General features: G+C 38.0%; 1 protein-coding gene across 1 annotated transcript in view; it reads left to right on the top strand.

Annotated features, from left to right (window-relative positions):
• The first annotated feature begins 2,980 nt into the window (after positions 1-2,980).
• The window catches only part of YAF2 (YY1 associated factor 2), a 31,811-nt gene continuing 11,216 nt past the window's right edge, over positions 2,981-23,575 (top strand). Inside the window, exons 1-3 of the mRNA XM_002195883.7 lie at positions 2,981-3,324; positions 3,455-3,580; positions 22,888-23,040. Coding sequence (XP_002195919.1) covers positions 3,299-3,324; positions 3,455-3,580; positions 22,888-23,040 — 305 coding nt within the window. The 5' untranslated portion in view covers positions 2,981-3,298. The remainder of the gene's footprint in view (positions 3,325-3,454; positions 3,581-22,887; positions 23,041-23,575) is intronic.

Here is a 23,575-nt window from a genome sequence, read left to right as displayed (position 1 = left end):
TGCAGCAACTGGCACAAGTTTGCTGTGCACAGTGATGGTTCAAGTATTGACTAAATGGCAAGTCTTTGTATGGATTTACACAGCACTAGCTTGTTCTTAATAACCTTGTATGTGAACACCTTTTTTTAGGAACAACTGTAATTTTCTCTGTAGTAAGAATTTTTACACAATAGGTACTTAAAAATTGGTACCATCCTCTTTCACATCTTCTTTATTATGAATAAACTTTTAGCTGAGAAGTCATGAATGCCAGAACATTTATACCATACACTGAAATATATAACTTCCACTAGCTATCAGCATATATAATTTTTTATATCATAATCATACTATGAGCATTTTCCTTGTACAATTTTAAGATAATAAGACACCAAACACTAACTAGAGAGTGATGGCTGATGTAGAAAGATACAATTATATTGCCCATCCCTTCTGTCTCAAAAATGTGTTTACTTAAGCTCAGCTGAATTAAAACAGGGGGCAAATAATTGCTCTGGAAGAACTGTACCAGACAAAGTCAAAATTTAAGGATATTTAAAATTATAGTTCATTCATCCCTTTTCTTTCCCAGAAACATTTTTTAAAAGACTGCTAATACTGATGCCATCAATTTTGTCATTCAACGTTTCTAGATCATGTGCCATACAAACATTTAGCAAAGACAGATGAGTTTTCTGGGTTTACATGAATACCACTGGATGACAAAGTATCTGAGTATGGAATTTTTTACTTTTTCAGTTTACCAAAGTCCCCCTGAATCTCTTCAGTATCTGACTATTACACACACCTCTTACATAGGCTTTCCAGCATTGCTGCTAAGTAATGCCTTCCATCACTGTTTCAGTTGCAGAGATGACATGGGATGGCTTGATGCTGTCAGCGGTCTCCTCTTGTGTTCCTATTTGAGGAGAGAACAAGGATGCAAGGAAAATAGTATTTTTTTCCTTTTCAGGATTATTGAAGAATAAGACCCACACTTGCACAGACCCATGGCCACTGTGACCTGCACCATGACCCATACACCTGAACTTTTGAATGTACCATTCAAATCACATTTCAGCTCCCAAAATAAGGATTAGTTGGAGCTCAGGGGAAACAAGCCCAATGCTGCTGGGAAAACATGGTTATTTTTAGTCATGGTCATTTGGGTGATGACCTTGAAGCAGAAGGTCTGGAACATAACAGCCAGAAAGATTACTCTTTTGTTAGGGATAACATTTATGGATGGCAGTTGCATTTCCTCCTCCTGATTATACATGGTCTTCCCCAAGAATGGTTCCTGAGGGATTAAAACATATCTAGGCACTTTGTAACCACCAGTGGAAGTTTTGTTTCCCACAGTTGGTATGGAGAAAGTAGGCTGTGACAGGGGAAAGGTCAAGAGAAAGCAGTCATATCAAAATAATTACTTTCCAAAAGTGGGGAAATAATGTTTGTTTATACAGTGACTGAGTGTGCTGTGGAAAAGGGCACAAGGAGACAGGTTTCTCTACTGCTTTCCATCAAGAGATTTCTACATAAGGTCAGGTTCAAGCACAGGTGGGACACCTCATATAATTCTGTAATTTTAAACATCCACTTCTGGACTACTGGTGTAAAGTACTCTTTATAGTCAATGGAAAGAAATAGTCCCCATAAGTGAGACAATTGTATTCCTGTCTTAGCATCAGATCAATCACCTTCAGCATGAGCTTGTTTCTCCTGCTGAGAGCTGGGTCTGGGCTCCTAGTCCATGTAGATGTCTAACTAAATGCAAATGAGCCCAGGCCAGATGTCTGTGTGTGGCATGCCGCATCCTCAGATGTGCAATCCGTACATTTTATTCATAATTTACAGAAGACTGCATGAGAAGCCTAAAGAGATAAGGCAGAAAGAAATTGCAGTAGGGAAAGGAAAGGAAAGGTGAGGCAAATATAGAAAGAGAACCATAAGGTGAGGAAAACGGCAGTAGTGGAAGGTGGATGTGAATGCAGAAGGAATTCAGGATAAATGGCCAGACACAAGTAAATCCTACACAGGTTTCCAATTGCTGACACACAGCATTCCTAGAGAGACAGAGAAAACTGTGAATCTTGTAAAAGTGTTAGTTCATTTGCATAAATGCTACATCCCAGTTAAGGGGTCTTTAATTGCTTCCCTAATGTGTCAAGTGCTTTACCTACATTTTCCCTCTCTATTCTAGTATTTCTAGCTGAAATTTATCTTGACAACTTTGCCTTCAAAATCAGAAAGTTTCTCTGTTGTCTACTTGCTTAATTTTCAAACATGTCTGTGTCTTCATACACTTCAATAAAACTAGAAATTTGAGCATATTTTGTTCTCGAAATCCCATAATTTCTTGGCAATGCAGCAGTAATAGCTTTGGCACTGAGATGCTGACCGGTGACCGGTATCATTTTATTGTCTGCTTGCATTCTGCTCTCTACCTGTGTCTAGCTGCTGTCTTTGTTACGCTCCTAGGACATGTGCTCTTTGTTCTATTTGCACAGCACCCTGCAAAATGGCATCCTAGTCTGTGACTGGACTCTGGTGCACTCTGATAATAGAGGTGATAAACACCCGTGTCCTGTCTGAGGTTGCTATGGTGCATGAGAACCACGCTGTACTTGCAAGCTTTTAAGTGCAAAAGTAGGACCCTGCGCACGGGGACAAGGCAACACCATTCTCCTGGTTTTGTACTGGTACCCATGGTGTTCTCCCATGGCCTCAGGCCAACGGGATGCTTTAGACCAAGACTTCTAAGCAGAAGTTCGCACTCAGCTTATTCGCGTTTGTTTCTTACTGTAAAGCACTGCCCGGAGCAATTTCTGTGGGAAGAAGCACAAGACGATCTAGACGCTGCAACCTTGGGCGATAACACGGGCGGCTTTAACGGAAGGGCCTGCAGGCCGGCGGCAGTCACTCACACTGCCGCTCTGCCCATCCCGCACCGCCTCCCCGCCGGGGCCGCCCCCCGGCGCGGTACCGCCCCCGCTCCGCCCGCCGCCCCCAGCAGCCCCCGCGTTGCCCCGGCCCCGCCGCCGCTCGCAGCGCCCGAGCCGCCGGCGGAGCGAAGGTGCCGCCGTGCGCGGCCCGCCGGGCGCCGCGGCCTGCGGGCGCGCTGGTTGGCGGCGGGGGGACACGTGAGCGGGGAGGCGGCGGCGGCGGCAGCGGGAGTTTCCCCGACAGCTGGAGGTTGCGGCGGCGGCTCCTCCTCCCCGGGTCCCCGCTAGAGCCCGGAGACCCCCCGCGCTCCTCCTTATTGACAAACGCACAAAGGGCCGCGCCGGGGCCGGGCCGGGACGCGTCTGGAGCCGGCATGGGAGACAAGAAGAGCCCGACCAGGTAGGGGCAGCGGCGGCGCTTTCTCGTTCCCCCGGGCCCTCCGGGGGCGCGGGGCCGGCGGCGGGGGCGCCCCGGGGGCGGCGGGCGCGTCGCGGCCGGTGCTGCCCCTGGCGCGCGTGTGTCTCCGCAGGCCGAAGCGGCAGCCGAAACCCTCCTCGGACGAGGGGTACTGGGACTGCAGCGTCTGCACCTTCCGCAACAGCGCCGAGGCCTTCAAGTGCTTGATGTGCGACGTGAGGAAGGGCACCTCCACACGGTGGGTCGCCGGCGGAGGGGGAGCGGGGCCGGCGGGGGAGCGGCTGTGCGGCCGTGACAGGAATCGGGGCCGGGGGAGCCGCGGTGCATCCCCAGGGTGAGAGGGAGGGCGGCCGTGACAGGAATCGGGTCTCGTTTCTCAGGAGTGGGGGCGGGAACACACAGCCTCCCCCGGCCGCGGCTCCTCGGTGAACCTGACCCAGCGCTGCGCCGGCGTGTGTAGAAACAGAAATAATAAATACCAGGAAGGGCATAATTGCCTGCACAGCCTAACCCTGGAGATACTGTGCCCTCTCACGAACAAGAACTGTCCTCTAGGGTGTGCCTGCTAAGACAGTCACCCTTTAAAATTTTTTTAAATTTATTTTAATTTTTTTTTTTGTGAGTTTAACTTTGCTTCATACATAACCCCTTTGTTTGATTATTATTGATAGCATTATTTTAATTTGCTTTTCATCACAGAGCATCACCATGCAGGTTTCCGAGGACTATAGGGGGTGGATTATAACCCTTCAGTGTTCAGGAGAAATTTTTAGCTGAATTGCGCTTTATGGAATTGTCTCCGTGTGTACCCGTGACTTCCCAGGAGGACCTTTCCTCTGTACACCACTCACAAAGCTTGCGGTGGATTAACTGGTTCCTGGACCTGCCGGTGGCCTAAACATGTGTGCTTGGGGAATGGAGGCGTTTTACAAACGAACTTGAGTGCACTTGTAGCTATGCATGCTAATAGAAGGTTGCTCAGGAATCCTTTCTTACCATTACCATACCTATGGGTTAATCCCATCAGCAAGAGAAGTCTAAATGGCAATCAAGTTGCAATCCTATCAAAAGCCGCAATTACATTGTAGATATTGGTCAAAGCAGGGATGAGTATGACTTGCAATAAATGTTACATGATTGAAATCATAAGTGCAAGGTTGGGTCCAATTACTTGATAAAAATGATTATTCTTTATTTCTGGAGCTAGTTTCCCTGACTTCTGAAAACCAGAATGAATATTGGAAGGACTTCTCATAACTTCAGTTGTGAATATTAGTTGAATGTTTTTGTTTGCTTGTTTTTTAACAAAGAAAATCAGTAAGGTAAATGTGACAAGAGGGAATTGCATCTGTCACATATATTATGGTTTCCTGTTACAACAATGGCATTCTGTTTATATCACAGAGAGATGTGTACAGATTGGTATTGTTCAGCAAAATAAGACTGATGAATTAATGCAAAGGCTTTAAAAACATAATGCAAAAATCCTCTAACATCCAATCAGTTTGATAAGAAAAGTCAGTTTAAAATTATGTTTTATTGCTTTGGAAGCTCAGCTGGATAAAAGCATTGAAACTTAAAAACAAAAATTTTGTTTTCTTCTGAGAAACAAATGTTTTCATTGTCTTCTGGTTTCCCTACTTGAATATTTAATATTTTAAATAATTTTTCAACAAAGTGTCTTTTTTCTTTCTTTAGTTTCCACTTTCTCCCTGACAGTGACCTGGTATGCAAACTGTAGTCGATAGGTTGATTTTTTTTTTCCCTCTACTTAAACTGTGTAACAATGTGTCCCTGAATAGATTTATGGGACTTGTTTTCCCTGTAAGGTTTAGATGGGTTGCATCTTCATATTGCAAAATCCGAGTTTTACACATGGCATGAGGTAGATAAAAGTTGAAGTTTTAGGCCAGGCAGCTTTTGTCTCCAGTTCTGATATATGATTTGAGCCAGTAAGTAGACCTTTGTGTCCCTGAAGGGAATCATTAGGGTGCCAAAGAAACACAAAAGGCCATCTGGGTGGTTGGTTTTTTTTTTTTTTTGGTGTGTTTTTTGGTTGGTTTTTTTTTTTTTTTTTTTTTTTTTCCCTAAGGACCTCTGGAGTCCAAGTGGCCAAATTATTACCTTGGTAAAGCATTTGTTGGTGTTGCCTATAGGACAAAATGGTTTTCATCAACATGGGGCGGGATAACGGTGCTACCATGTTTTGATGTCACTGAGAATGCATTATTTATTTATTTTAGTCTTCCATTTTGAAGCTTGATGTTAGATTAGGTGATGCATCAGCATGGTTGTTGCTGTGCAATGATTCTTGCTTAAAGCCTTTAACTGTGGCTTTTTTTACTGATAAGAGCTTTGTCTATAAGACGTTGTAAAATGCTACCTTTATTTTAAATTCAGAGCAATCTCTTTCTTTTTGTTGAAATGTGTACCTGATTCTGCATGTTAAAACTTCATTAAATGTGACCAAAGTTGCAGGTGGAAAAACAGGCAATTGTATTGAAGCTAAGTGGGTTTGAAGGCCACTGGAAATCAGGTGCAAAGTTGATTAAAGCTTTTTTTATTTTAATACTGATTGTGCACATTTGCTTTTCCAGAAATATTTTTGGGTATGGGTAGGTTTTGTGGGTGTTTTCACTGTTGAATAATTTCTTCTCTCTGAAAGAGTTATCTTTTGTGCCAGAGGCCAGAAGTGGATTATGTTCTTTAGTAATTGATATAATTGTTAAGATTAGTGCAAATTTTTACAATTTCTTTATTATATTTTATTTCTAGACTGAATTTTCAAAGTAGATTAGATTATGGAGTTAAATTAACTTTTTGTCTATGGCAGTATTGCATTGAATGGTTAAACTGGGCTGTCCTTGGAGGGGGATGTCCCAAGGGAAATCCTGGATGCTGCAGGAAGTGCTGTAACTGATTCCCAAGGTGGCACTCTCTGGTCTAAAAGCAGTGCCCCAGCATGGTGCCAGCTAGATGTGCCACAAGTCGGATGTAAAACTAAGATCCTATCTGCCAGATGGATATCCCTCTATCTTTTACCCTACAGCTATTGCCAGATGTTAGTTTGGTAATCTCACTGAGGATCTAAACTCTCCATGTACACACAGCTTTAGTATTTACTTTCTAACCTAAATTGTGCTGTTTTGTTGCTTGGGTACTGAGAAATTACTATGTTCCCCTGGATAGGAGACTGCACTGAGTATAGTAATTTTCTATGTGCGACCTTTAAGACATTTTGAAATCTTTCTAGATGAAAGATGTTATATAGATGTAAGGAACATAGGACTGTAATAATTACTGCTTTCTTGAACAAATCTCCTGCTGAAGTTCGTTAGAAGCACAAGTAAGGAATACTGAATAGAACCCTAATGTACTGTATTATAGAGGGAACTAGTAGCAACTTCTGTATTTAGATTGCCTAGTAGTTTCCATTATAAAGAAATTGTATGACCTTTTTGAGGAGGCTTGTTGTTTGCAAAAGCCATTGTAATTTGGCAAGAGAAAAAGTCTTCAGGCTAAATAAGTGGTCTGATTTCCTTGCCCCATGAAATTATTTAAGTTTTGCTGAGACTAAATGACTTGAAAATCTTCATTGGTCCTCTATCACTCACGCTGTACAGAAAAGTCTTTGCTAAACAACTGAAAAAGCCCAGACTAGAACTGTTAAAACCAACAGGGGCAATGATGGTATGCTGAAAACACAGAAGGGAATTATATGGCTCCTGAGGAGGTTATAAATGGGGTTGTGAATTTGGGTTGACTCTCACAATTACTGCTTTGTCAAAAGACAGTTGCTCCACTGGCAAGCTACCATTTCTTTCTTCTGTTCTTCATGGCACCATCTACCAATACTGGCTGACTTTGAAAAATTGGGCTGGATCTTTGGACAGACCCTATTGCAGCGAGCATTTTCTCCCAGTTTGTCTGTCCTTCAGTAGATGTTTGGATTTTGGTTTCCTTGTCAGCCAACACCATTAGTCACTGTAATTTAGATGTGTTGTAAAGCTGAAGATTAAGAGTTTGTGTTGCTGGGAAGAAGTACACAAGAGGATTGGCATTCCCTCTAAAGGAGTGCATGTTTCCTACTATCTGCTGCCTTCTAGGAGGCTGCATTACTGCCCTGTTGTCACCTCTCTGCTTCAGCTTCCTCAGATATGTTATTAAAGCTCTTGTTATTCAGTTAGCAATAGCATCCAGATTTAAAATTACCCGTCACTTTGATTTCCTTCATGTGTTTTTTATGCATGTGGTCTGATCTCTAGTTGCAGGATCCTATTTTTTTCCATGCTGTTACAAACCACTTCTCCTTTCAATGTGAATGATGAGTATCCAGGGCAGTATAGTGAGAGCTACAGGAGGAACTGCAAATACTGGCTTTTTAAACTTTGAAGTGCTTGTAATGATACTCTACTGTGTAAACAAAGCAAAAAAAGGATGCAGGGACATGCAATCAATTTCTCCTTTTCAGACTTGATAACATTCTGTGTTTTTTAAATTAGGGAAAGGAGCTGCAAGTGTGGCCCTTTAAGGATAAAGGATGTTTTCACTAATAGTGAAAACTATTTTCACTAATAGTGAAAACTCTCTTGGCTAGTAGTAGGGAAAGATTTGTTATACAGACATGTATTTTATGATTGTTATGGTTTTATTTTATTTTTTAGAACTACTTTCATTACTTGCTTTGAATGAAAAAAAAAAAAGTCATATCAATGAATCTGCGTCTTAGTGCAGACTGTTCAAGCTCTTTTTTTTTTCACCTGGGAAAAGGGAGAATAAGGAGATGAGACAGGTACAAATGACTTCTGTGAAGTTTTGTGGGTTTTTACTTTTTTTTTGTTTTTGTTTTAATTTGGATTTAATTTGTTTGTAACACAGGTTGAGTGAGCTCTTATATGCAATATAATTTATAAAATAGTCTCTGAAATGTATAGCCAGAATGAGAAAGTCATGTTTAGTAAGGATGAATTTTTGTGGATTTGGGATCTATACTTCTTAATGTCCTTTACTGCTGAAATAGAGATAGTATATAACCAGACAAATGGGGGCATGGCTTCTGCATTCTATGATCTATTGATCTTCATCACTAAATCATTCCTTTTCTCATGGGCTAAGGTATGAAAAGCCAAATTTAAATCCCACCAGACACCTCAGAGTGTGAGATATAAGGGCCTGGGATAGAATCTTTGTATATTTCCTTGGTATTTTGTCGATGTTCCTTGACTATGCCTGAGAGTTTGGCCCGCTAATGTATTTTATAAACATATCTGATAATCTCCTAAATATGAGATACAGGTCTCTGCTTGGAACTGCTATGAGTTTGTTTTGTGCTTTAAGACTCATAAATAAAATGTTTAATTTTTTAACTTGGATATCAAGGTCATTTTTCTTCAGAAAACATGTGCAATGTGTTTAGTCATGTACCATCTGGATGTTTATAAGCACAAATCAGTTACATTTAATCAAATCTGGTATTTGTATTTTTGTTGAAATGCAGTACTGCTGAGGACAGAGAATTGGTACTTCTCTTGTATATCTGGTTTAACATGTATGTTTCACAACAGCTTGTTAAGGACTCTTCTGCCTTCCAGAATGCAGCCTCTGTGTGTGCACATGCGCGTGCGTGTCGGGGGGAAGGTTGGGAAGGAGAAAAAGAGGAAGAACTGCCTGTCATGCTGATTTTACAATACATGACTGAATCAAGCTCAACAGACTGAAGAGCTGTTCGTTACTTGTAGTAGTTTAGAGAAGGAAATATTTGCTGAAATGAAGTGAGTGGAAAAGTCATACAGTGGCAAAATATGGATTGTATATAACAAGTTTTATGGTTTAGAGTTAAATTATGAAGAGGAGCAAGAATAAATAGTTCTTTTGCTCTGGCGATAGCCGTTGAGTAATCCAGTCATTCTGGACTTCCAGTCTTATTTTTAAAAACAATTTTTAAAAGTAACCTTTACAATTATTTAGGAATTTATTTAGGAATTATTTTCCCTGAAAAATATAGTGAAACTTAAGAATTCTGCACCCATCAATTTCAATGTTGTTATAAACCAATGAATTAGTTTTTGATTGGGTGGCTCTGTTAGGTGCTCCTCACGGGTGGAGTTTGTATGGGCAATAGAGAACGCAATGGGCACCCAACCAAAAGAAAATCAAGTCTGTATTTTAGAAAGGAGCAGGAAGAATGTTGTTGACTTTTTCTTTAAGGTTAAGTCTCATGTTAAATCTTTGTAGTTTTGAACCTGACAGGTGTTTTAATTTGTTACTCTAGGAAGCTCATAAAAATTGCAATCTACTTGATCCACCGCAGTCTGGTATCCTTTTTTATCTTGTTACTTAAGTAGGGCTTTTTTTCGTGTCGTTGTGGGGTCTGCTGTGCTTTGTGCTGTCTTTTTTGGAATTCATAATTTTAACTTTGAGTCACCTTCATGCAGGATTGTCTTGTCAGATAGTTCTCACCATCTCTCAGCTTTATTCTTGTTCTATTCCTTATACTTTTGTCCAAATTATAATTAAAAATGTTGAATAATATCCCTGTAGAACCTCACTATAAATGCCACCCCACAGATAAATGTAAATATATCTACAGCTGGTTGTTGGGAACTATTAAGCAAGCAAACTTAAATTTTGAACTTCCTTATGCACAACTTTGTCCTCATCATAGTTTAGCTTAAGTGGGAGAATATATTTTTTACTGTGTTACAAGTTAAGACTTGGCAATGTGTATTTCTTTTCTCCTAGTCAGCAGGGCTACTAGTCCATTAAAGAAAGAAACTAGACTGTCAAGCCAATTGGCTTTATCCTTTAATTCTCCCAATTCTTAAATAATTTCTTTCTAGTATCTTCCTGAAGTTGAATTAGATTGAAGTTTTTATTTACCCATTTTAGGATTTTTCCCACTTTTTTTTCCTTCTGCAGTACTTGATGACTTCTTTCACCTTTCCTGTATTTGCTAAACATCTTTTTCTGAGGGTGAATTTCATTAGAGGCTGTTGACTGCCATAAATAACATTCAGTGGTCTGTTTCTTTTGTTCTAGCTTGAACTCATACTCCCTTGTTTAATTTGGTTCTATGGAGTTAAACTTTTGTGTGGATACTGAAGCAAAGAAGACTTTATGCCATCTGGTATTTGCTTTCTTTCCAGGATTAAGTACTTCACTTTGGGGCATAAGTAGTGTGTGTTTTGATATATGTAGCTTTGCTTGCTGGTTTTTGTTTTGGTTTTTTTGGGTTTTTTTTGGTGTAATTGTCATCTTTGTTTTTAGTGCCACCAGTGGTATTCTTATTCTATGTGAGTTTTATAGGGAAAATTGTCTGTCCTAGACTAAAAACCACTAGGATTTGAATCAACACCTAAAATAAGATTAACTATGTTAAAAGAGAAGATTAGCTGGTAAAAAGAAAGCTCTTGTATCACTTGTAAAGTGATGAAAATTTGCATTTTCTGCCCCTTTTTGTCCAATTTCTCCTTGATTGTGTGACAGCTCACTGTGCCTGTTCCTGTTTAAAACTTGATAGGAATATCTGTATTTTTCATCTTGAAAATCAGGTTAGAATGAACAGTATGCTTTGCAGAACATCCTTGGAGTATCAAATGATGTCTTCTTGGCTCATACAGTCAGCTACAAGATACTTTTGAAGTAGACGAGTTAGAACAAAATACTAAGTGTTCAATTTTTATATTTTCATGCAGTGGCTTATCCTGGTTTAAGTAGGACAGAGAGATCCTGAGGATTGTCTGTTCTCTGAAATGCATTCCACTGGTATGTGGTATGCTGATGTAGAGCAGGCTTGAACTTGGAGAGTTCAGCTGCAGAATGTTGTTGGGAAGCTTTTGGCTGGCAAACTTTCCATCAAAAGTCAGATTGAAGAATATAAGATATGACCATGATTTCTGCTACAAGTTTTTTCTTGTTTTCTTAGGAATTGAGGGGTGGGGACAAAACAAGCAATTGAAGATTTTTCTATTCTAACTTACTGAAGATTTGGAACTTGTCTTTAAACTTTTCCAAAATGCTTGACTGTACTTTCACCTGTACCATATAGCTCATATGACAGTGCCTAGTGGAAAAAAATTGTGTGAATGAGTAGGAGTTTGAAAATTCACTGTGGGAATAGGGTTGCCAGCTCTAAAAGCTGAAAAAAGTTGTTTTGGCACATGCTGTGAAAGGAAAGTTATTTGTTATGTCTATTATTGAAATCTGTGATTAGGGTCATGCACTAGAAATTCTGTAATTGAATAAGAAGGATAAAAGAGAATGTGACAATTCATTCTGTGGCGTCTTTTTAGAATAATATACATCTTAATGAAGAACATTATGAAGACTTGATTTTATAGGGAAAGTGTGTAGCCTTTTCCTCTACTTAAGGTGGACATCTTTGTGGGGCTGGCTCTGAATGGAAGAAGTTCTAGATTGTTGCCAGCTTCTGGGAAGATGATACCTGCAGTGCAGAACAAATATGATAGGTCAGAAGCAAGCTCCTTCCAGTTTGGTAAAACTAGCTGTGCCAAGGATTGGCCCTGTTCAGTGCAACAGTGACTGCTGCTGCATCATTGTGATCCTCATATTTTGCATGCTTTTTTGCATAGGTGTAAGAGTTTCACAGTTTCTGTAGGAAAGGGTCAGAGGAGCAGTGTGAAGGATCCAGTCCTTTGTGGGATTGGCATTTGGAAGAGGTCACTTCCCCGTGAATCCAAAGGATCTTGGGGTCTAGGAGACTGTAACCACTCCTTTTTCTGTAGACTCCCAAATACTGCCTCCTCATAGGGTGTTTGGAGGACATTGAGCTTCCTGACCCCTGCTCATATGTAGCTCATTGTCATCTAGGAAGCATAAATTAGTTGATACCAATATGTTTCTCAAGCAGGGTATTTTCAATATTGCTGTCACACTGAGCATTGGTGCACCACAGCTTGTGGCATATGGGGAAGAATTCTAACAACAATATGCAGGAGGTTGGAGCCTTTTAACTGGTTGCTGGAGAAGTAATGTTTGATGGCTACTTTGAAAACTATCCATGAAGATGAACTTTGTCTTTCTGAAGGTACTGATACAGAGATTTCTTAGAGCAGGCTGTTGTGCAGTGTACCAGTTGTCTTCAGGAGACTTGCTGGACTCATCTGTTAAATGCCATCTGGAAAATAGGGCATTCCCTTTAAGGGAATTATTAAATAGGGACACTGCCTCAAGGGGTAGTTTCCTGCACATTTTTACAGTGACTGATAAAACCATATGGTTCATGTGAGTCTATTCTAATTGAATCAGCTTTTATTGAAAGATGGAATTGTTAGAAATGCACTGAATGGATAAATTCCAAGTAAATGATTCATACTGTAAAACAGCTAGGAATATGAAAGCACAAATCAGAGCTGCCTGAAAGTTAGAACTCAAATATACATAGGATGTGTAGCAATTGCATTGCTAGTCTGCTATATGCAGATGGATCTATATCATGTTTTCTCATAAACACCACTAGCTCCATCGTTTGCACTATCATAATTATTCACTTGCATTATTTGTGGAGGCAGTGAAATGGCCTGTTAGCACTCTAGCATATGACAGAAGTAATGGTAATGAGAAAAAATAATTTTGGATAGCAAAGTGTTGAAGGTGCATTTAATCATGAGCTGTTTCAATGTAGCAATAAAGACTAGCTTCTCACAAGATGGCTTTTTGTGGTGATTAGTGAGGGCATATTCATGTGACACAGCAAGCTAAATGTAGTTTAATCTGATAGGTTTTATTCTATGAATAGCTTAATAGAGTACTGATGATTGAGGGAGAGTGAGCTGATCTGTGTCAGAATCCAAAGACTGCTTCTCCTGGTAGTGATTTAATTTAATTGCTAGCAACTTGTACTTGCATTACAAGAACCTGGCAGTAGGAAATATTTTTTACTTTTCACAAGACTTAAACTGTTAAAAATCAGCAATGACTTCACAACATGAGCTGCTTGCTTCTGTGTAGAACACAGTTTGCAAGATTTAACTAGCCACAGAATTTGCAATACCACTTAGTATACACAGTGTCCCTGAGAATTTCCTGTTCGCTTTAAATAATATCACTGATGTGCTTAATTGTCACTGATGTAAGGCTTTTTTATTAGGAGGTAATCTGTGGCTTACTGGAACTTGGTCTCGAAAACCAGCAATAATAATGGAACAAAGGTTTGTGCTGGATTTATATGAAGTTGAAAAAGCAACTTGTTATGCAGTATTGTTTGGCAGAACCTAAAAGCTCTTGTACAAAGTGCTGCAGAAAGCGATTGTGGAGTTGGATATGATAGTCAGTAAAAAGTTAAATGTAATTTTAAAAAGCAAATTTTGGCTTTTGTATAATTTTTAAAATTTATGTGTCAAATCCAGACAAAAATGTTAAGTTAGTTGAAAAATTGCCTGATAGAAGAAAATAAAGTCTGAAACGCTGTAGCTACTAGTCAGCAAATATATGGAAGGATATACTAAAACCTGTTGTGCGTTTTGTGTGTACAAATGCTTAACAATTCTATAATATTTGGGAATTAGTGTTTTACATTTGACAAAAATAGTCCCTCTACTATTGTAGTTTAAAAAACATTGCATACTTTTAAGTGTTTGCTGTCAAACTAACACTTGAAAATTTTATTGTCTTGAAGCACAAAGAAAGATCAGTAAAAAAACAGGGAATTTTTGCTTGGTTTCTGTGCAGCCTGATTGCATATACTTATACCTTAATGGTACAGATTTAAGCATAAACTGGAATGAACAAACTAAAATGTAACAGTTAAGCTTTTGCCTTCTTACTTGGAGGTTTAATAAGACTGCCACTCTCTGTGTCAAATTGGTTGTTGATTGCCAGCATTATTACTTTAGGACAGCTACTGCAGTGCCTTAATACATGTATGCATGTCTTGGTTGTAGTTATTTTTTTCTGTATTATAAGGAATTCAGGTAACAATTTCTTGTTTCCTGAATTCTTTATAATAACTAGGAAATTCTTTATAAACCCAGGAAATTCTTTTGCGTTTTAAACCTTGGTGACATTATGATGCAAAATTTAATTTGGTCCTGTTTATTTTATTTAACACTGTTAGTACTATTTCAATGTCTATACAAATGTAGGCCTCAACCTTCCAACATTTTTTGTCAATTCCTAGCTTGAGAAGAAGATCAGTCTCTTTGAAGTTAAGCTTTTCAGAGGCAGAGGTTAGCTCAAAGCAGGGAAGAGTCAGCTGTATATGCTACATTTTTAGGTGAATGTTTAGATGACGTTGTTTACATTTTTTTGGTCCATAAAATGAGTTACATTTTGAGGAAAAAGACTCTGGAAGGGACATAGATGCAAAAATCACTAGTGTCAGTGTACCTGTTTTGTAGAAAGACTTTTTCAGTCAGATAAAGAGTGAAAACATGTCTGAGGAATTGGAAATGCTAATTGCTTTCTTGATTAGTAACTTGCTATCAGTATATGGGGCTGAGAGAAGGGAGGTAACCCTCAAAAAAACCTGGCTAATGGATGGGAGAAAAGTTTATTGACTTTTTAAGAAGGTTTACTTCAAGGTAATGTGTTACTTGTTGCAGAAACTGAATTTGAAATATCTTTATTTCGTTCTGGAGCCATCTAGATGTTCTGCCATCTAAATCGACATCATTGATCCATCATGGAAAGTCACATTCCAAAGCTGCTGGTTGCAACCTGTTCTGTGATATGATGAGTGAGAAGCTAAGCGCTATTACAAAGTTATTAGAGTTAGATCTTTGCATAATTAATGTCTTTGTGAAAATGCAAGGGAAGCTTCATACTCTAATATTGCTGCAATACTCACCTATAGATGTGCCCTGTAAAAGTTACTGAAATAAATGCTGTAAGAATTGGTCAAAACATTCATATCTATGTGAAGGTGTTCTACTATGTTGCAGGAATATTCATACCTTAGAAAAATGTTCTGCTTAAAACCACTTTTTCACATCCTTCAATTTGTTTAAAAAGCTGCTTACTGTAAAATCATGCCTCTTTGTCTCCCTGTATATATCTGCTTGCTCTCAAGATTAGGAACAACCTTTTATTTTTAAATTAGTTGCTCTAGTGTTAAGAGATATTTGAGAATGTGGACCTTAGAGAAATGAGGACATATGGTGGAGGAGGTTTTAGTAGAGACTAGCTAGAATATGTTGAGGAAGTAGAAAGTATGTGAAGATAAGCTTTTCTTGACATCCCAGTAATGACTGGAAAAATGGAAATTAAGAGTATTACTGTGGATATCAGATTTCTATTAGCCTCTTGAGACATTAATATTTAGGATATATGTGAGTGGAAAATGATCTTCAAATAAATTATAAGGTATTTAAAGTCTGTACATTTGTATTGCAAGATGACCCAGTGTAGTCATGAAAGAACAGAGCAGAATTTGAATGATTCCACTTTGTTCTCAACAAGATTTTAATGCCCTTAACTGTATTCTGTTTAGATTTTGAAAAGATATGTATGAAACAAACCTCAGCAAATCAGGATTTTTATCAGGGTTTGGAATGTTTATAAGGCATTTGTGAAATCATTGCTGGATGAGGGAGTAGCAAAAGCTGATGGAGGAGGAATACTAGTATAAGAATAATGCTGGAATTCCATTTGAAAAAATATTAACTGAGTCAGCTCAGTTAGAAACTAAGGAGCAGATAGCAAGGAGATAAAGTCTGCAGAGCATGCATGAGAGAGGGATACAGTCATCTATTTACAGAGGTTGCTTTTTAAGGAATTGTCCTTCATAAGTAGTAAATGAAGAGGAAGGTGGGATTCAGGAACACTTAAGTGGTTAATTGGAGGAGCTGACTGACTTTCTCTGAAGCCCAGTGCATAGTTCTAGGTATTTTTTCCTGCAAACTGGTTGACCTTCTTCTTTTATGCTTTGCACAAAGTACTGATTTGGGAGTGCCTGACTTTGATTTTAGAGTTTCTACTACGTTAGTCAGAACTGTGACAAGTGTTCTAGGTTTAATCCATAATGCATCAGGATACCCTGTGTTTGCAATGCAGTTTTTAGAATGATCACCAAGAGTTTCCCAAGGAGACATCGTAGAAAAAGTCATATGTGGAAACTGTAAAGGGAAAAACATTTCTGTGTTGTACTGGTTCTGTTCATTAGTAGCCAGCTTCATGAGTTTGACCAAAGATGACATATATAGATTATTTAATACTTGTGAGACCTTTTGACTATAGCAATTTTGCTAGTTCCTGTAAAACCTCAGAGAGTAAAATTCAGGGCGCTAATTGACTAGACTACAGGCTTCCAAAGAATGAGTCCTGTCATGCCATGCTGGTAGGACAGAAAGAAACTGATGTTTAGAAATATGCTGAATTCACTGCCTAAGCCCTGTGCAGTGAGGGCCTAAAAGCAGCAAGAAGTTGAGTAGAAGATATGTGAACTTGCATTAGCTTGGAAGCATTTATTCTGCCCTCCTGAATCACCTGAAAGGGAAAAATAAGTTTTAAGATTTTTCATTTTTGAGGAAAGGAGTCTAAGACCAAGGGTAAGATGAAATCAGTCAGGTTTCTGTTCCAGATATTTTTAACTTGTCTTTCTTGAGGAATTAATCTGCTGTTTTGAACAAAAAGTCCATGTCTTCTTACAGGGAAGATAACTGTAGATAAATGGTACTGCTTAAGGATTATGAGTGTCTTTGAATAAAACCTCTTTAAGTCTCTGAAGCTAGATTTGGTTTGGTGGTGGGGGTTTTTTTCTAAGAAGTGGAGAAAAGGATGAAATTTATTGGCAAAGTTGGAATTTTGAAATGTACGATCTGCTATGTAGATTCTAGATTAAAAAACGTGAAAAAATATGAAGAAATGCTACAGGCTTTGTTTTTCTTGGGAACTTTTCTTTTTCTGGGAAGGAAAACATGGCAGGAGATAAGATATTGCTGATCTGTCTTGAACTGTTCTGATGAATAGACAATTCCAGGTCTATAATAGTTATCCCTTGTTTGATAATATCATAATGATAATTTCCAACCTAAATGACTGATTCTTTGATTCCATTATATTACTCTCATTGAATTCTGCTGTCATTTAAAAGGTAACTGATTAGTATTTGGAAGAGAAATTTGAGTCCACAAATCCAGAATAAATCAATGCCATCTTGGCCAGCTAGGACATCACATCCTTCTGTAGGAACAGTGTTTCACAGACAATTTTAGGAATTGGTTTAATAGGAAACCAGAAAGTAAGAGGAATTTGTGATTAAAATTATATCAGATTTTTGATAACTAAATAAAACTGGACTAGATTATTCTCTAGTTATTGGAGGAAAAACTTGGCAAGTAAGTTGACCAGAGCCCAGTAGCAGACTTAAGTATCAGGCCTAATCTGCTATTTTAAATTTTTAGATAAGTTATGTGTGTCCTTAGCTTTAGAAAACAGATAATTTGCCACTTGAGACAGGATAAGGCTAAGCCTCTGGCAAGAGCTGTTGGCCTGAACTGAAGCCAGGAGGTGGTAGGACTTGAGGAAAGGGAAGGAAAGGATCACATTAAAATGGAAGCTTTTCTTCCATTTTAAGTATAATGGAAGGATATTCTGAATCCAGGTTTTCTGTTGAAGAACATATTTCAGCTTGATTGAATGTTGAGGTGATAGCATTTTCTTAATCTAGATCCATGTGTTTCATTTGGGAAATTTAAATTTTAATATTTCTGCAGTAGTAAAATATAAAAAATGGGAGGTAGAGGTTTAGGAAAGAGTGTGCCTTTGAGTAAGTTGCCCATTTTTCAGGATGTCTGAAGCCTCTAAACTGCATGTTATGGATGACAATACACTTCCCTCAACAGGTTGGAAAAAGCACTGGGATTTAATTAAAGCATCTAGATTTCTGTATAGAAAAGTATAGGTTATATTCTGACATCTGTGGATAATGGGAGGATATGGGGTATATGATTCTTTGTGGACCACTTTAAGTCCAGAATGGCTCCCACTAAATCAAAGCTAATGTGTTGGCTGCTCTGTTGGACTGTTGATGTCTGTGCTTTCAGCAATTTCAATTGCTTGGTGGCTCTGTGTGCTACTTGGCAGCCTTACTTGGCTGACTTGGCAGCCTTATTTGGCTGACTCTGGACATTCAAGATATGTGGTACCACATGGACAAATCGACTCCCAATTTTACATGCAGGGGTACCTCTTGCTAACACAGGACTCTCTTGCGATGTAGGTAGATTTTGGGTTGGCTCATCAAAAGCCATCACAGTTGGCCCCATCGTGCTCCTTGTTGCCAGACTGCAGCAAATGAGCCCTAAAGCTGATTGACAGATAAGTAGTTCAGGTCTGTCAGAATTGGAGCTTATACTCTGAGTAGTGCAAAAGACATTAGATGCTTTGTGGACTTGTGATGGCTGCAGAAGCAGAATTGTGCAAATGTAGTTGTGCTCTATAGGAATTAAATTCAGCTAAACAGCAATATACTTCAACATTAAGCCACTTTTGTTGTCTGCGTGTTTGATGCCCAACTCAGGCAGCTTGAGTTTACTGTACTTCTGGTGTCTGTGTTGGTCCATCAGTATTGTATAGATATTTTTTGTTTATTTTGGTTCTCAAATGGATCTGCTTTGCTGTAATGAGACCAAGTTACTCATTATATCAAATTAGTTGGAATACTATTTACGTAAGTTATTGGTGAATATTAGATGAGAGAAATCAAGGAAGCATGTACTGCGGTGAGATGTCCAAAATTATTTATGTGCAGGAAAGTACTGTGTTGAGCTCTGGATCATTGCTCAGGGCAACAGTTCCAGATATCATGTGATTTTCTTGAGTATTTTTCATCTCTAGGCATGTAAATTTCTGTGCTATAAAGATTTTTTTTTTTAAGAATGTCAGCAGTGAACACCAGGTCATCCTTCAGAGTATTAAATATTTTCTTCCTTTGAGAGTGTCAGTACTGAATGAGTTGCTGCACACAAATGTTAAAGCAAAGGCAAGTTTTTGCAGCCTCTATAAATATGCTTTCTAAACCAGCAGCTAGATCAAACCTGATAAGATAAAATGTGGCTACATCCTGCAACAAGAACGCTAGAGTTAAAATTATTACATCCTTGTTTTTGAGCATTTATGAGAATTTAAGGGAAGACAAAACTTTATCTTCGTGTGTTTGTCTTAATGACTGTTGGCTGCTTAAGGACCAAAAATGTTAGTTTTCCTATTTTTTTAAAAGGAGACTATGAAGTGCATATCAAGTAGGACCGTGAAAACAACATTGGAATTAGATAACTAATAAAAATGTAATGGATGAGATTGGAATAGAAGTGTAGGTAGAAGTATGACTGATGTCAACTTAGAAGAAAGATAACACTGTCTAGAAAGGAAAACTAGGTAGTAGAGAAGGGGAGTGCAGTATTCAGAGATGCACTGTTTAGAGATCTCTTGGAAGCTCATTAAAACAGTTTCTTGGTATGGCTACAGTGCTTAAACCATAAAGTTCACCTCTGGAAAGAATTGCTAGCGCTTGTCTTCTGTCATAGTGTATACCTTTCTTAGTGTTCTCCTTTAAATTACTAAAGTGGAATTATTAGGCAAAATTACAAAGCTTTTAAGGGCTGACTAAATAATAGGTATTGTTTTTATGAACATTTCTGCTTGTAGTTCTGTATTGTTCAGTTGTGGTGGTCCAGTAGTGGTCCAGTGATAGAGGCAAAAATGCTTCTAATCTTAATGCAGAAGATTATAGAGCTTCTTTCTAAACACCAGTTAGCTCAGGTGCTCTTGAATATTCTTAGAGCAAATTACTATAAAGAGAAACAAAAGGCCATGTTAACATCATATCTACTTAATCTGCAGCAGTGTATTGCAAGGAGTCTTTTAACTGGTTTAGAAAATGAGTAATTTAAAATGTTGTATTTTGTTACAGGGATAGTTTCTCTTACTTTTATCTTCTCTGAAATAGCCTTTTTTTATTAATTTATTCATGCTTGAATGACATGATTCAGCTACCACTAAGCAGGAACAATTCTATCAGGTTCAAGCTTCATGGGTGTAGTAGAATTATCTTCTGACACTTGTGTGGCTTATGAAGTGCTTGGCTGCAGTTCATTAGCCCCTTTTGAGTACCTGGTGAAAAATAATTGAGGACTTGAAAGGCATTCCTAGTGTTGAGAGATGAATTACATTTTTTGTCAATGTTTTTAATATAGGAACCTTGAATTGAAGCCTTGTTTAATAAATCAGAACGTAAGAAAGCAGATAATAAAATTTAGAACAGAGCTGTAAGTGATAGCTATAGAAAAAATTGACAACAAAACATACAGATGTTTAATGGAAGTATTCTCTTGTCACAGCAAAGCCACATCGAACCTCTTGATTAATTTTTAGTGCATCTTCCAAAATTATTTCTCTGTGTTTTTTTGTTTTTTGTTTTTTGTTTTTTTTTTTGTCTTTACTGACTTCTGCTTCTTGTTGCAAGAATTTATTTTCAGTCTCATTTGTTTTATGGTATTACGAAAAAAGTTCTAAGTCTAGGACTTAGAATTAAGCTTAATTTCCCATCTGTACTCTAACAGAAATTATCTAGTTTGCCCTGAGGAACTGAAATGGTTAGAAATTCAGATCTTACTTGGCTAAGACTTTTTCCTCTCTCTACCCCTTTCTAACAAGTCTCCATAATCATGATGAAACAATTCATTGTGTGTCATGTTCAGTAGTGTCTTAGTTCATAAGTAACATGTCCGATCATTCTCTCAGGTCACTGTGTAGTAATGATGGGATTGTCACTTGACTGTCATGACAAACTGTATCCCTGTCTCCTGGAGCAGCCTTCAATTCAAGACAGCTCATCAGTTTTCTTTATATATCACAACTGTTTTCCACCTGAAATAAGCTTGTGCATCAATTACACCTTGGTGGTTCTTGTTCTGTTATGAATACTGTGACAAAAGGTTGAGAAATATCTGAGGCAAGTTTTCTTAAAAATGTCTTACGTACTGTGTTAGCCTACACATTTGTAGTCTATTGAGACCATTTGAGGAGTTCACTGTGGGCTCACTGCAGTGTGTGCTCTGCAAGGTTCTAGTACTATCAGCTGGGTAGTTTTCACTAAAGGGATTTGTTCCTGTTCTTCGTCCCTCCATGAGTCAGCTCAGTTCATCAGTGGGTAAGGGGTAGTCTAGTTTTTATCCCAAAGTTCTATTGTGTTGACAACTTATTGATAGTATTTATTTAAATTTATTTTAATTCATTAAGAGCTTATTGGGAAGACTCATGAAATTTCAGCTGATTTATATTAGTTGTCTTTCCTACACTTTATGAATTCTTGTAATTTGGCTTTCAGTCTAATGATTGCAATAGTTCGTTACTGAAAATATAACTTGTTAATGGGAGCTGCCTTGATTTCCTGCACTTGTTATTTTTCTCATTTCTTCACCCAAGCAAGAAGTGCCAGTGGTGTGATCCTGTGGGTTGGGATAACTAGGTTTGTGTGTGAACTGATAGCTTCTGTTGTTTTAATAACAGTTTTGTATTTTCAGAGTATCACAGTGCATATAATTTGTGCTTTTTCTATTTTAAAAAACTTAACATCAGAATCCAACTAACAAAACCCAAGAGCTTGGCATGGTAAGCATTCTTTTGGGGAAGAAATTTACATCTTCAAAGCCTTAATAACAGAAACTTTTTTGTATATCATGACTTGAAATTTCTTAATTCCAAAACTGCATAACAAGTAAATACACTTGCAATGGAATGAATAAAATGTTTCATTTCAAACTAGAATCATTGTATTCCAATACGAAACAGAATAAAAATTAATCCATTTCAAAACAATATTTTGGAAAATGTAAAAATAATAAACTGTTGAAACTCTTTTGCCTGCTGTTGGTCTTTTCACACTGGTTTTTAGTTTGGATCAAAACTTGGAAATGAAACCTGCACTGTGTATACTGATGGAATGTGGTCTTATGTGTCTGTTGCCAGCTTCCAAAGTAAATGTGTTCTGACAGCTATATCCTACTAATATTAATTAGCAGTGTATTTTTTTCCAGTGAACAACATGATAAAAATGATACACAACAGGATTTTTTATTGCCTCCAATAAATTTGTTTGAGCTGAAAACACTTAAGTTTTACTCTGTAAGACCAACAATGGCTTTAGCTCTGATAACCTCAAAGGTCAGCTTTTTCCTTTCTGTGATAAGGATTGTCTACTTCTGTATTGGAGTAGACCATTTCAACATTTGAAGGGGCTGGGAGGGGTGGTAGTGTAATTTCTGGAAGAATTGTCTTTTGGAGCTCACTCTGAGCTCTCTGTCTGGATATGACAGCTGCGAGAAGAGGGTTCATTGCAAATATGGTCTCTAAATGCTGTAAAATATAAAAAAAAGAGAACCTCATTTGTTGATAATGCAAGTAAAGTGAAACAAAAGGCTATAATGGGTTTAAATTTTATATGCTGTCTTAATGAAGTATTACCAGCAAAATATGTTTAAACAAATTTTTTTTTACAGTGATGGTTAATATTAATAACTGAAGTGTAGATGGTTTAAGACTTGGAAAGTCTAAGCATTATGCATGTCTATATATATGTGCACACAGGAAACCTCGACCTGTCTCTCAGCTGGTTGCACAACAGGTTCCTCAGCAATTTGTGCCCCCTACACAATCAAAGAAAGAGAAAAAAGACAAAGTAGAAAAGGAAAAAAGTGAAAAGGAAACAACAAGCAAAAAGAACAGTCATAAGAAAACCAGGTAAAAAATTTAGAAACTTTTGCAGTATTCATAAAATGTAATTTACAAACAAAAATAAGGAAGTGTTCATTGATTTTACTGCTTTTTAAATGCTGTGGCAAATAGGTTATATATTGGTGTGACGTTTTATTGGTTTAGGCTGTGTATAAAATACAAAGAAAACCTGCAGTGTGTACTTGTGGCCGGAAGATGGAGATCAGCTGAACAGAGAAAAAAAGACTGATTTTAAGGGTTATTTAGTATATTGTTTTAAGGGTTTATAGAAGTATTTTTCATACCATACAAAACTGTTGATAGGTAAATTGATGATACTAATCTCTGGAAAAAAGAGGGGATGGGAGTGATTAGTTTTCATGCAAAACAATAGTGGGAGGAGAGAGAACCAGTACCAGACTACAGATGAGTACGGGAAATAACTTAGTTATTGGTGGCCTTGTAGAACCCTTCAGCTTTGAAAGGCTGAACAAGGGCATAAATTAATGTGACAGGATAAGGTATGTCAATTACCTAGTGATAGAACTCCCTATGCCACATC

This window comes from Taeniopygia guttata, chromosome 1A (genome assembly GCF_048771995.1).
Source record: "Taeniopygia guttata chromosome 1A, bTaeGut7.mat, whole genome shotgun sequence".
NCBI lineage: Eukaryota > Metazoa > Chordata > Aves > Passeriformes > Estrildidae > Taeniopygia > Taeniopygia guttata.
The sequence above is the reverse complement of the archived record's forward strand: the minus strand, read 5'-3'. Positions and strand labels throughout refer to the sequence as shown.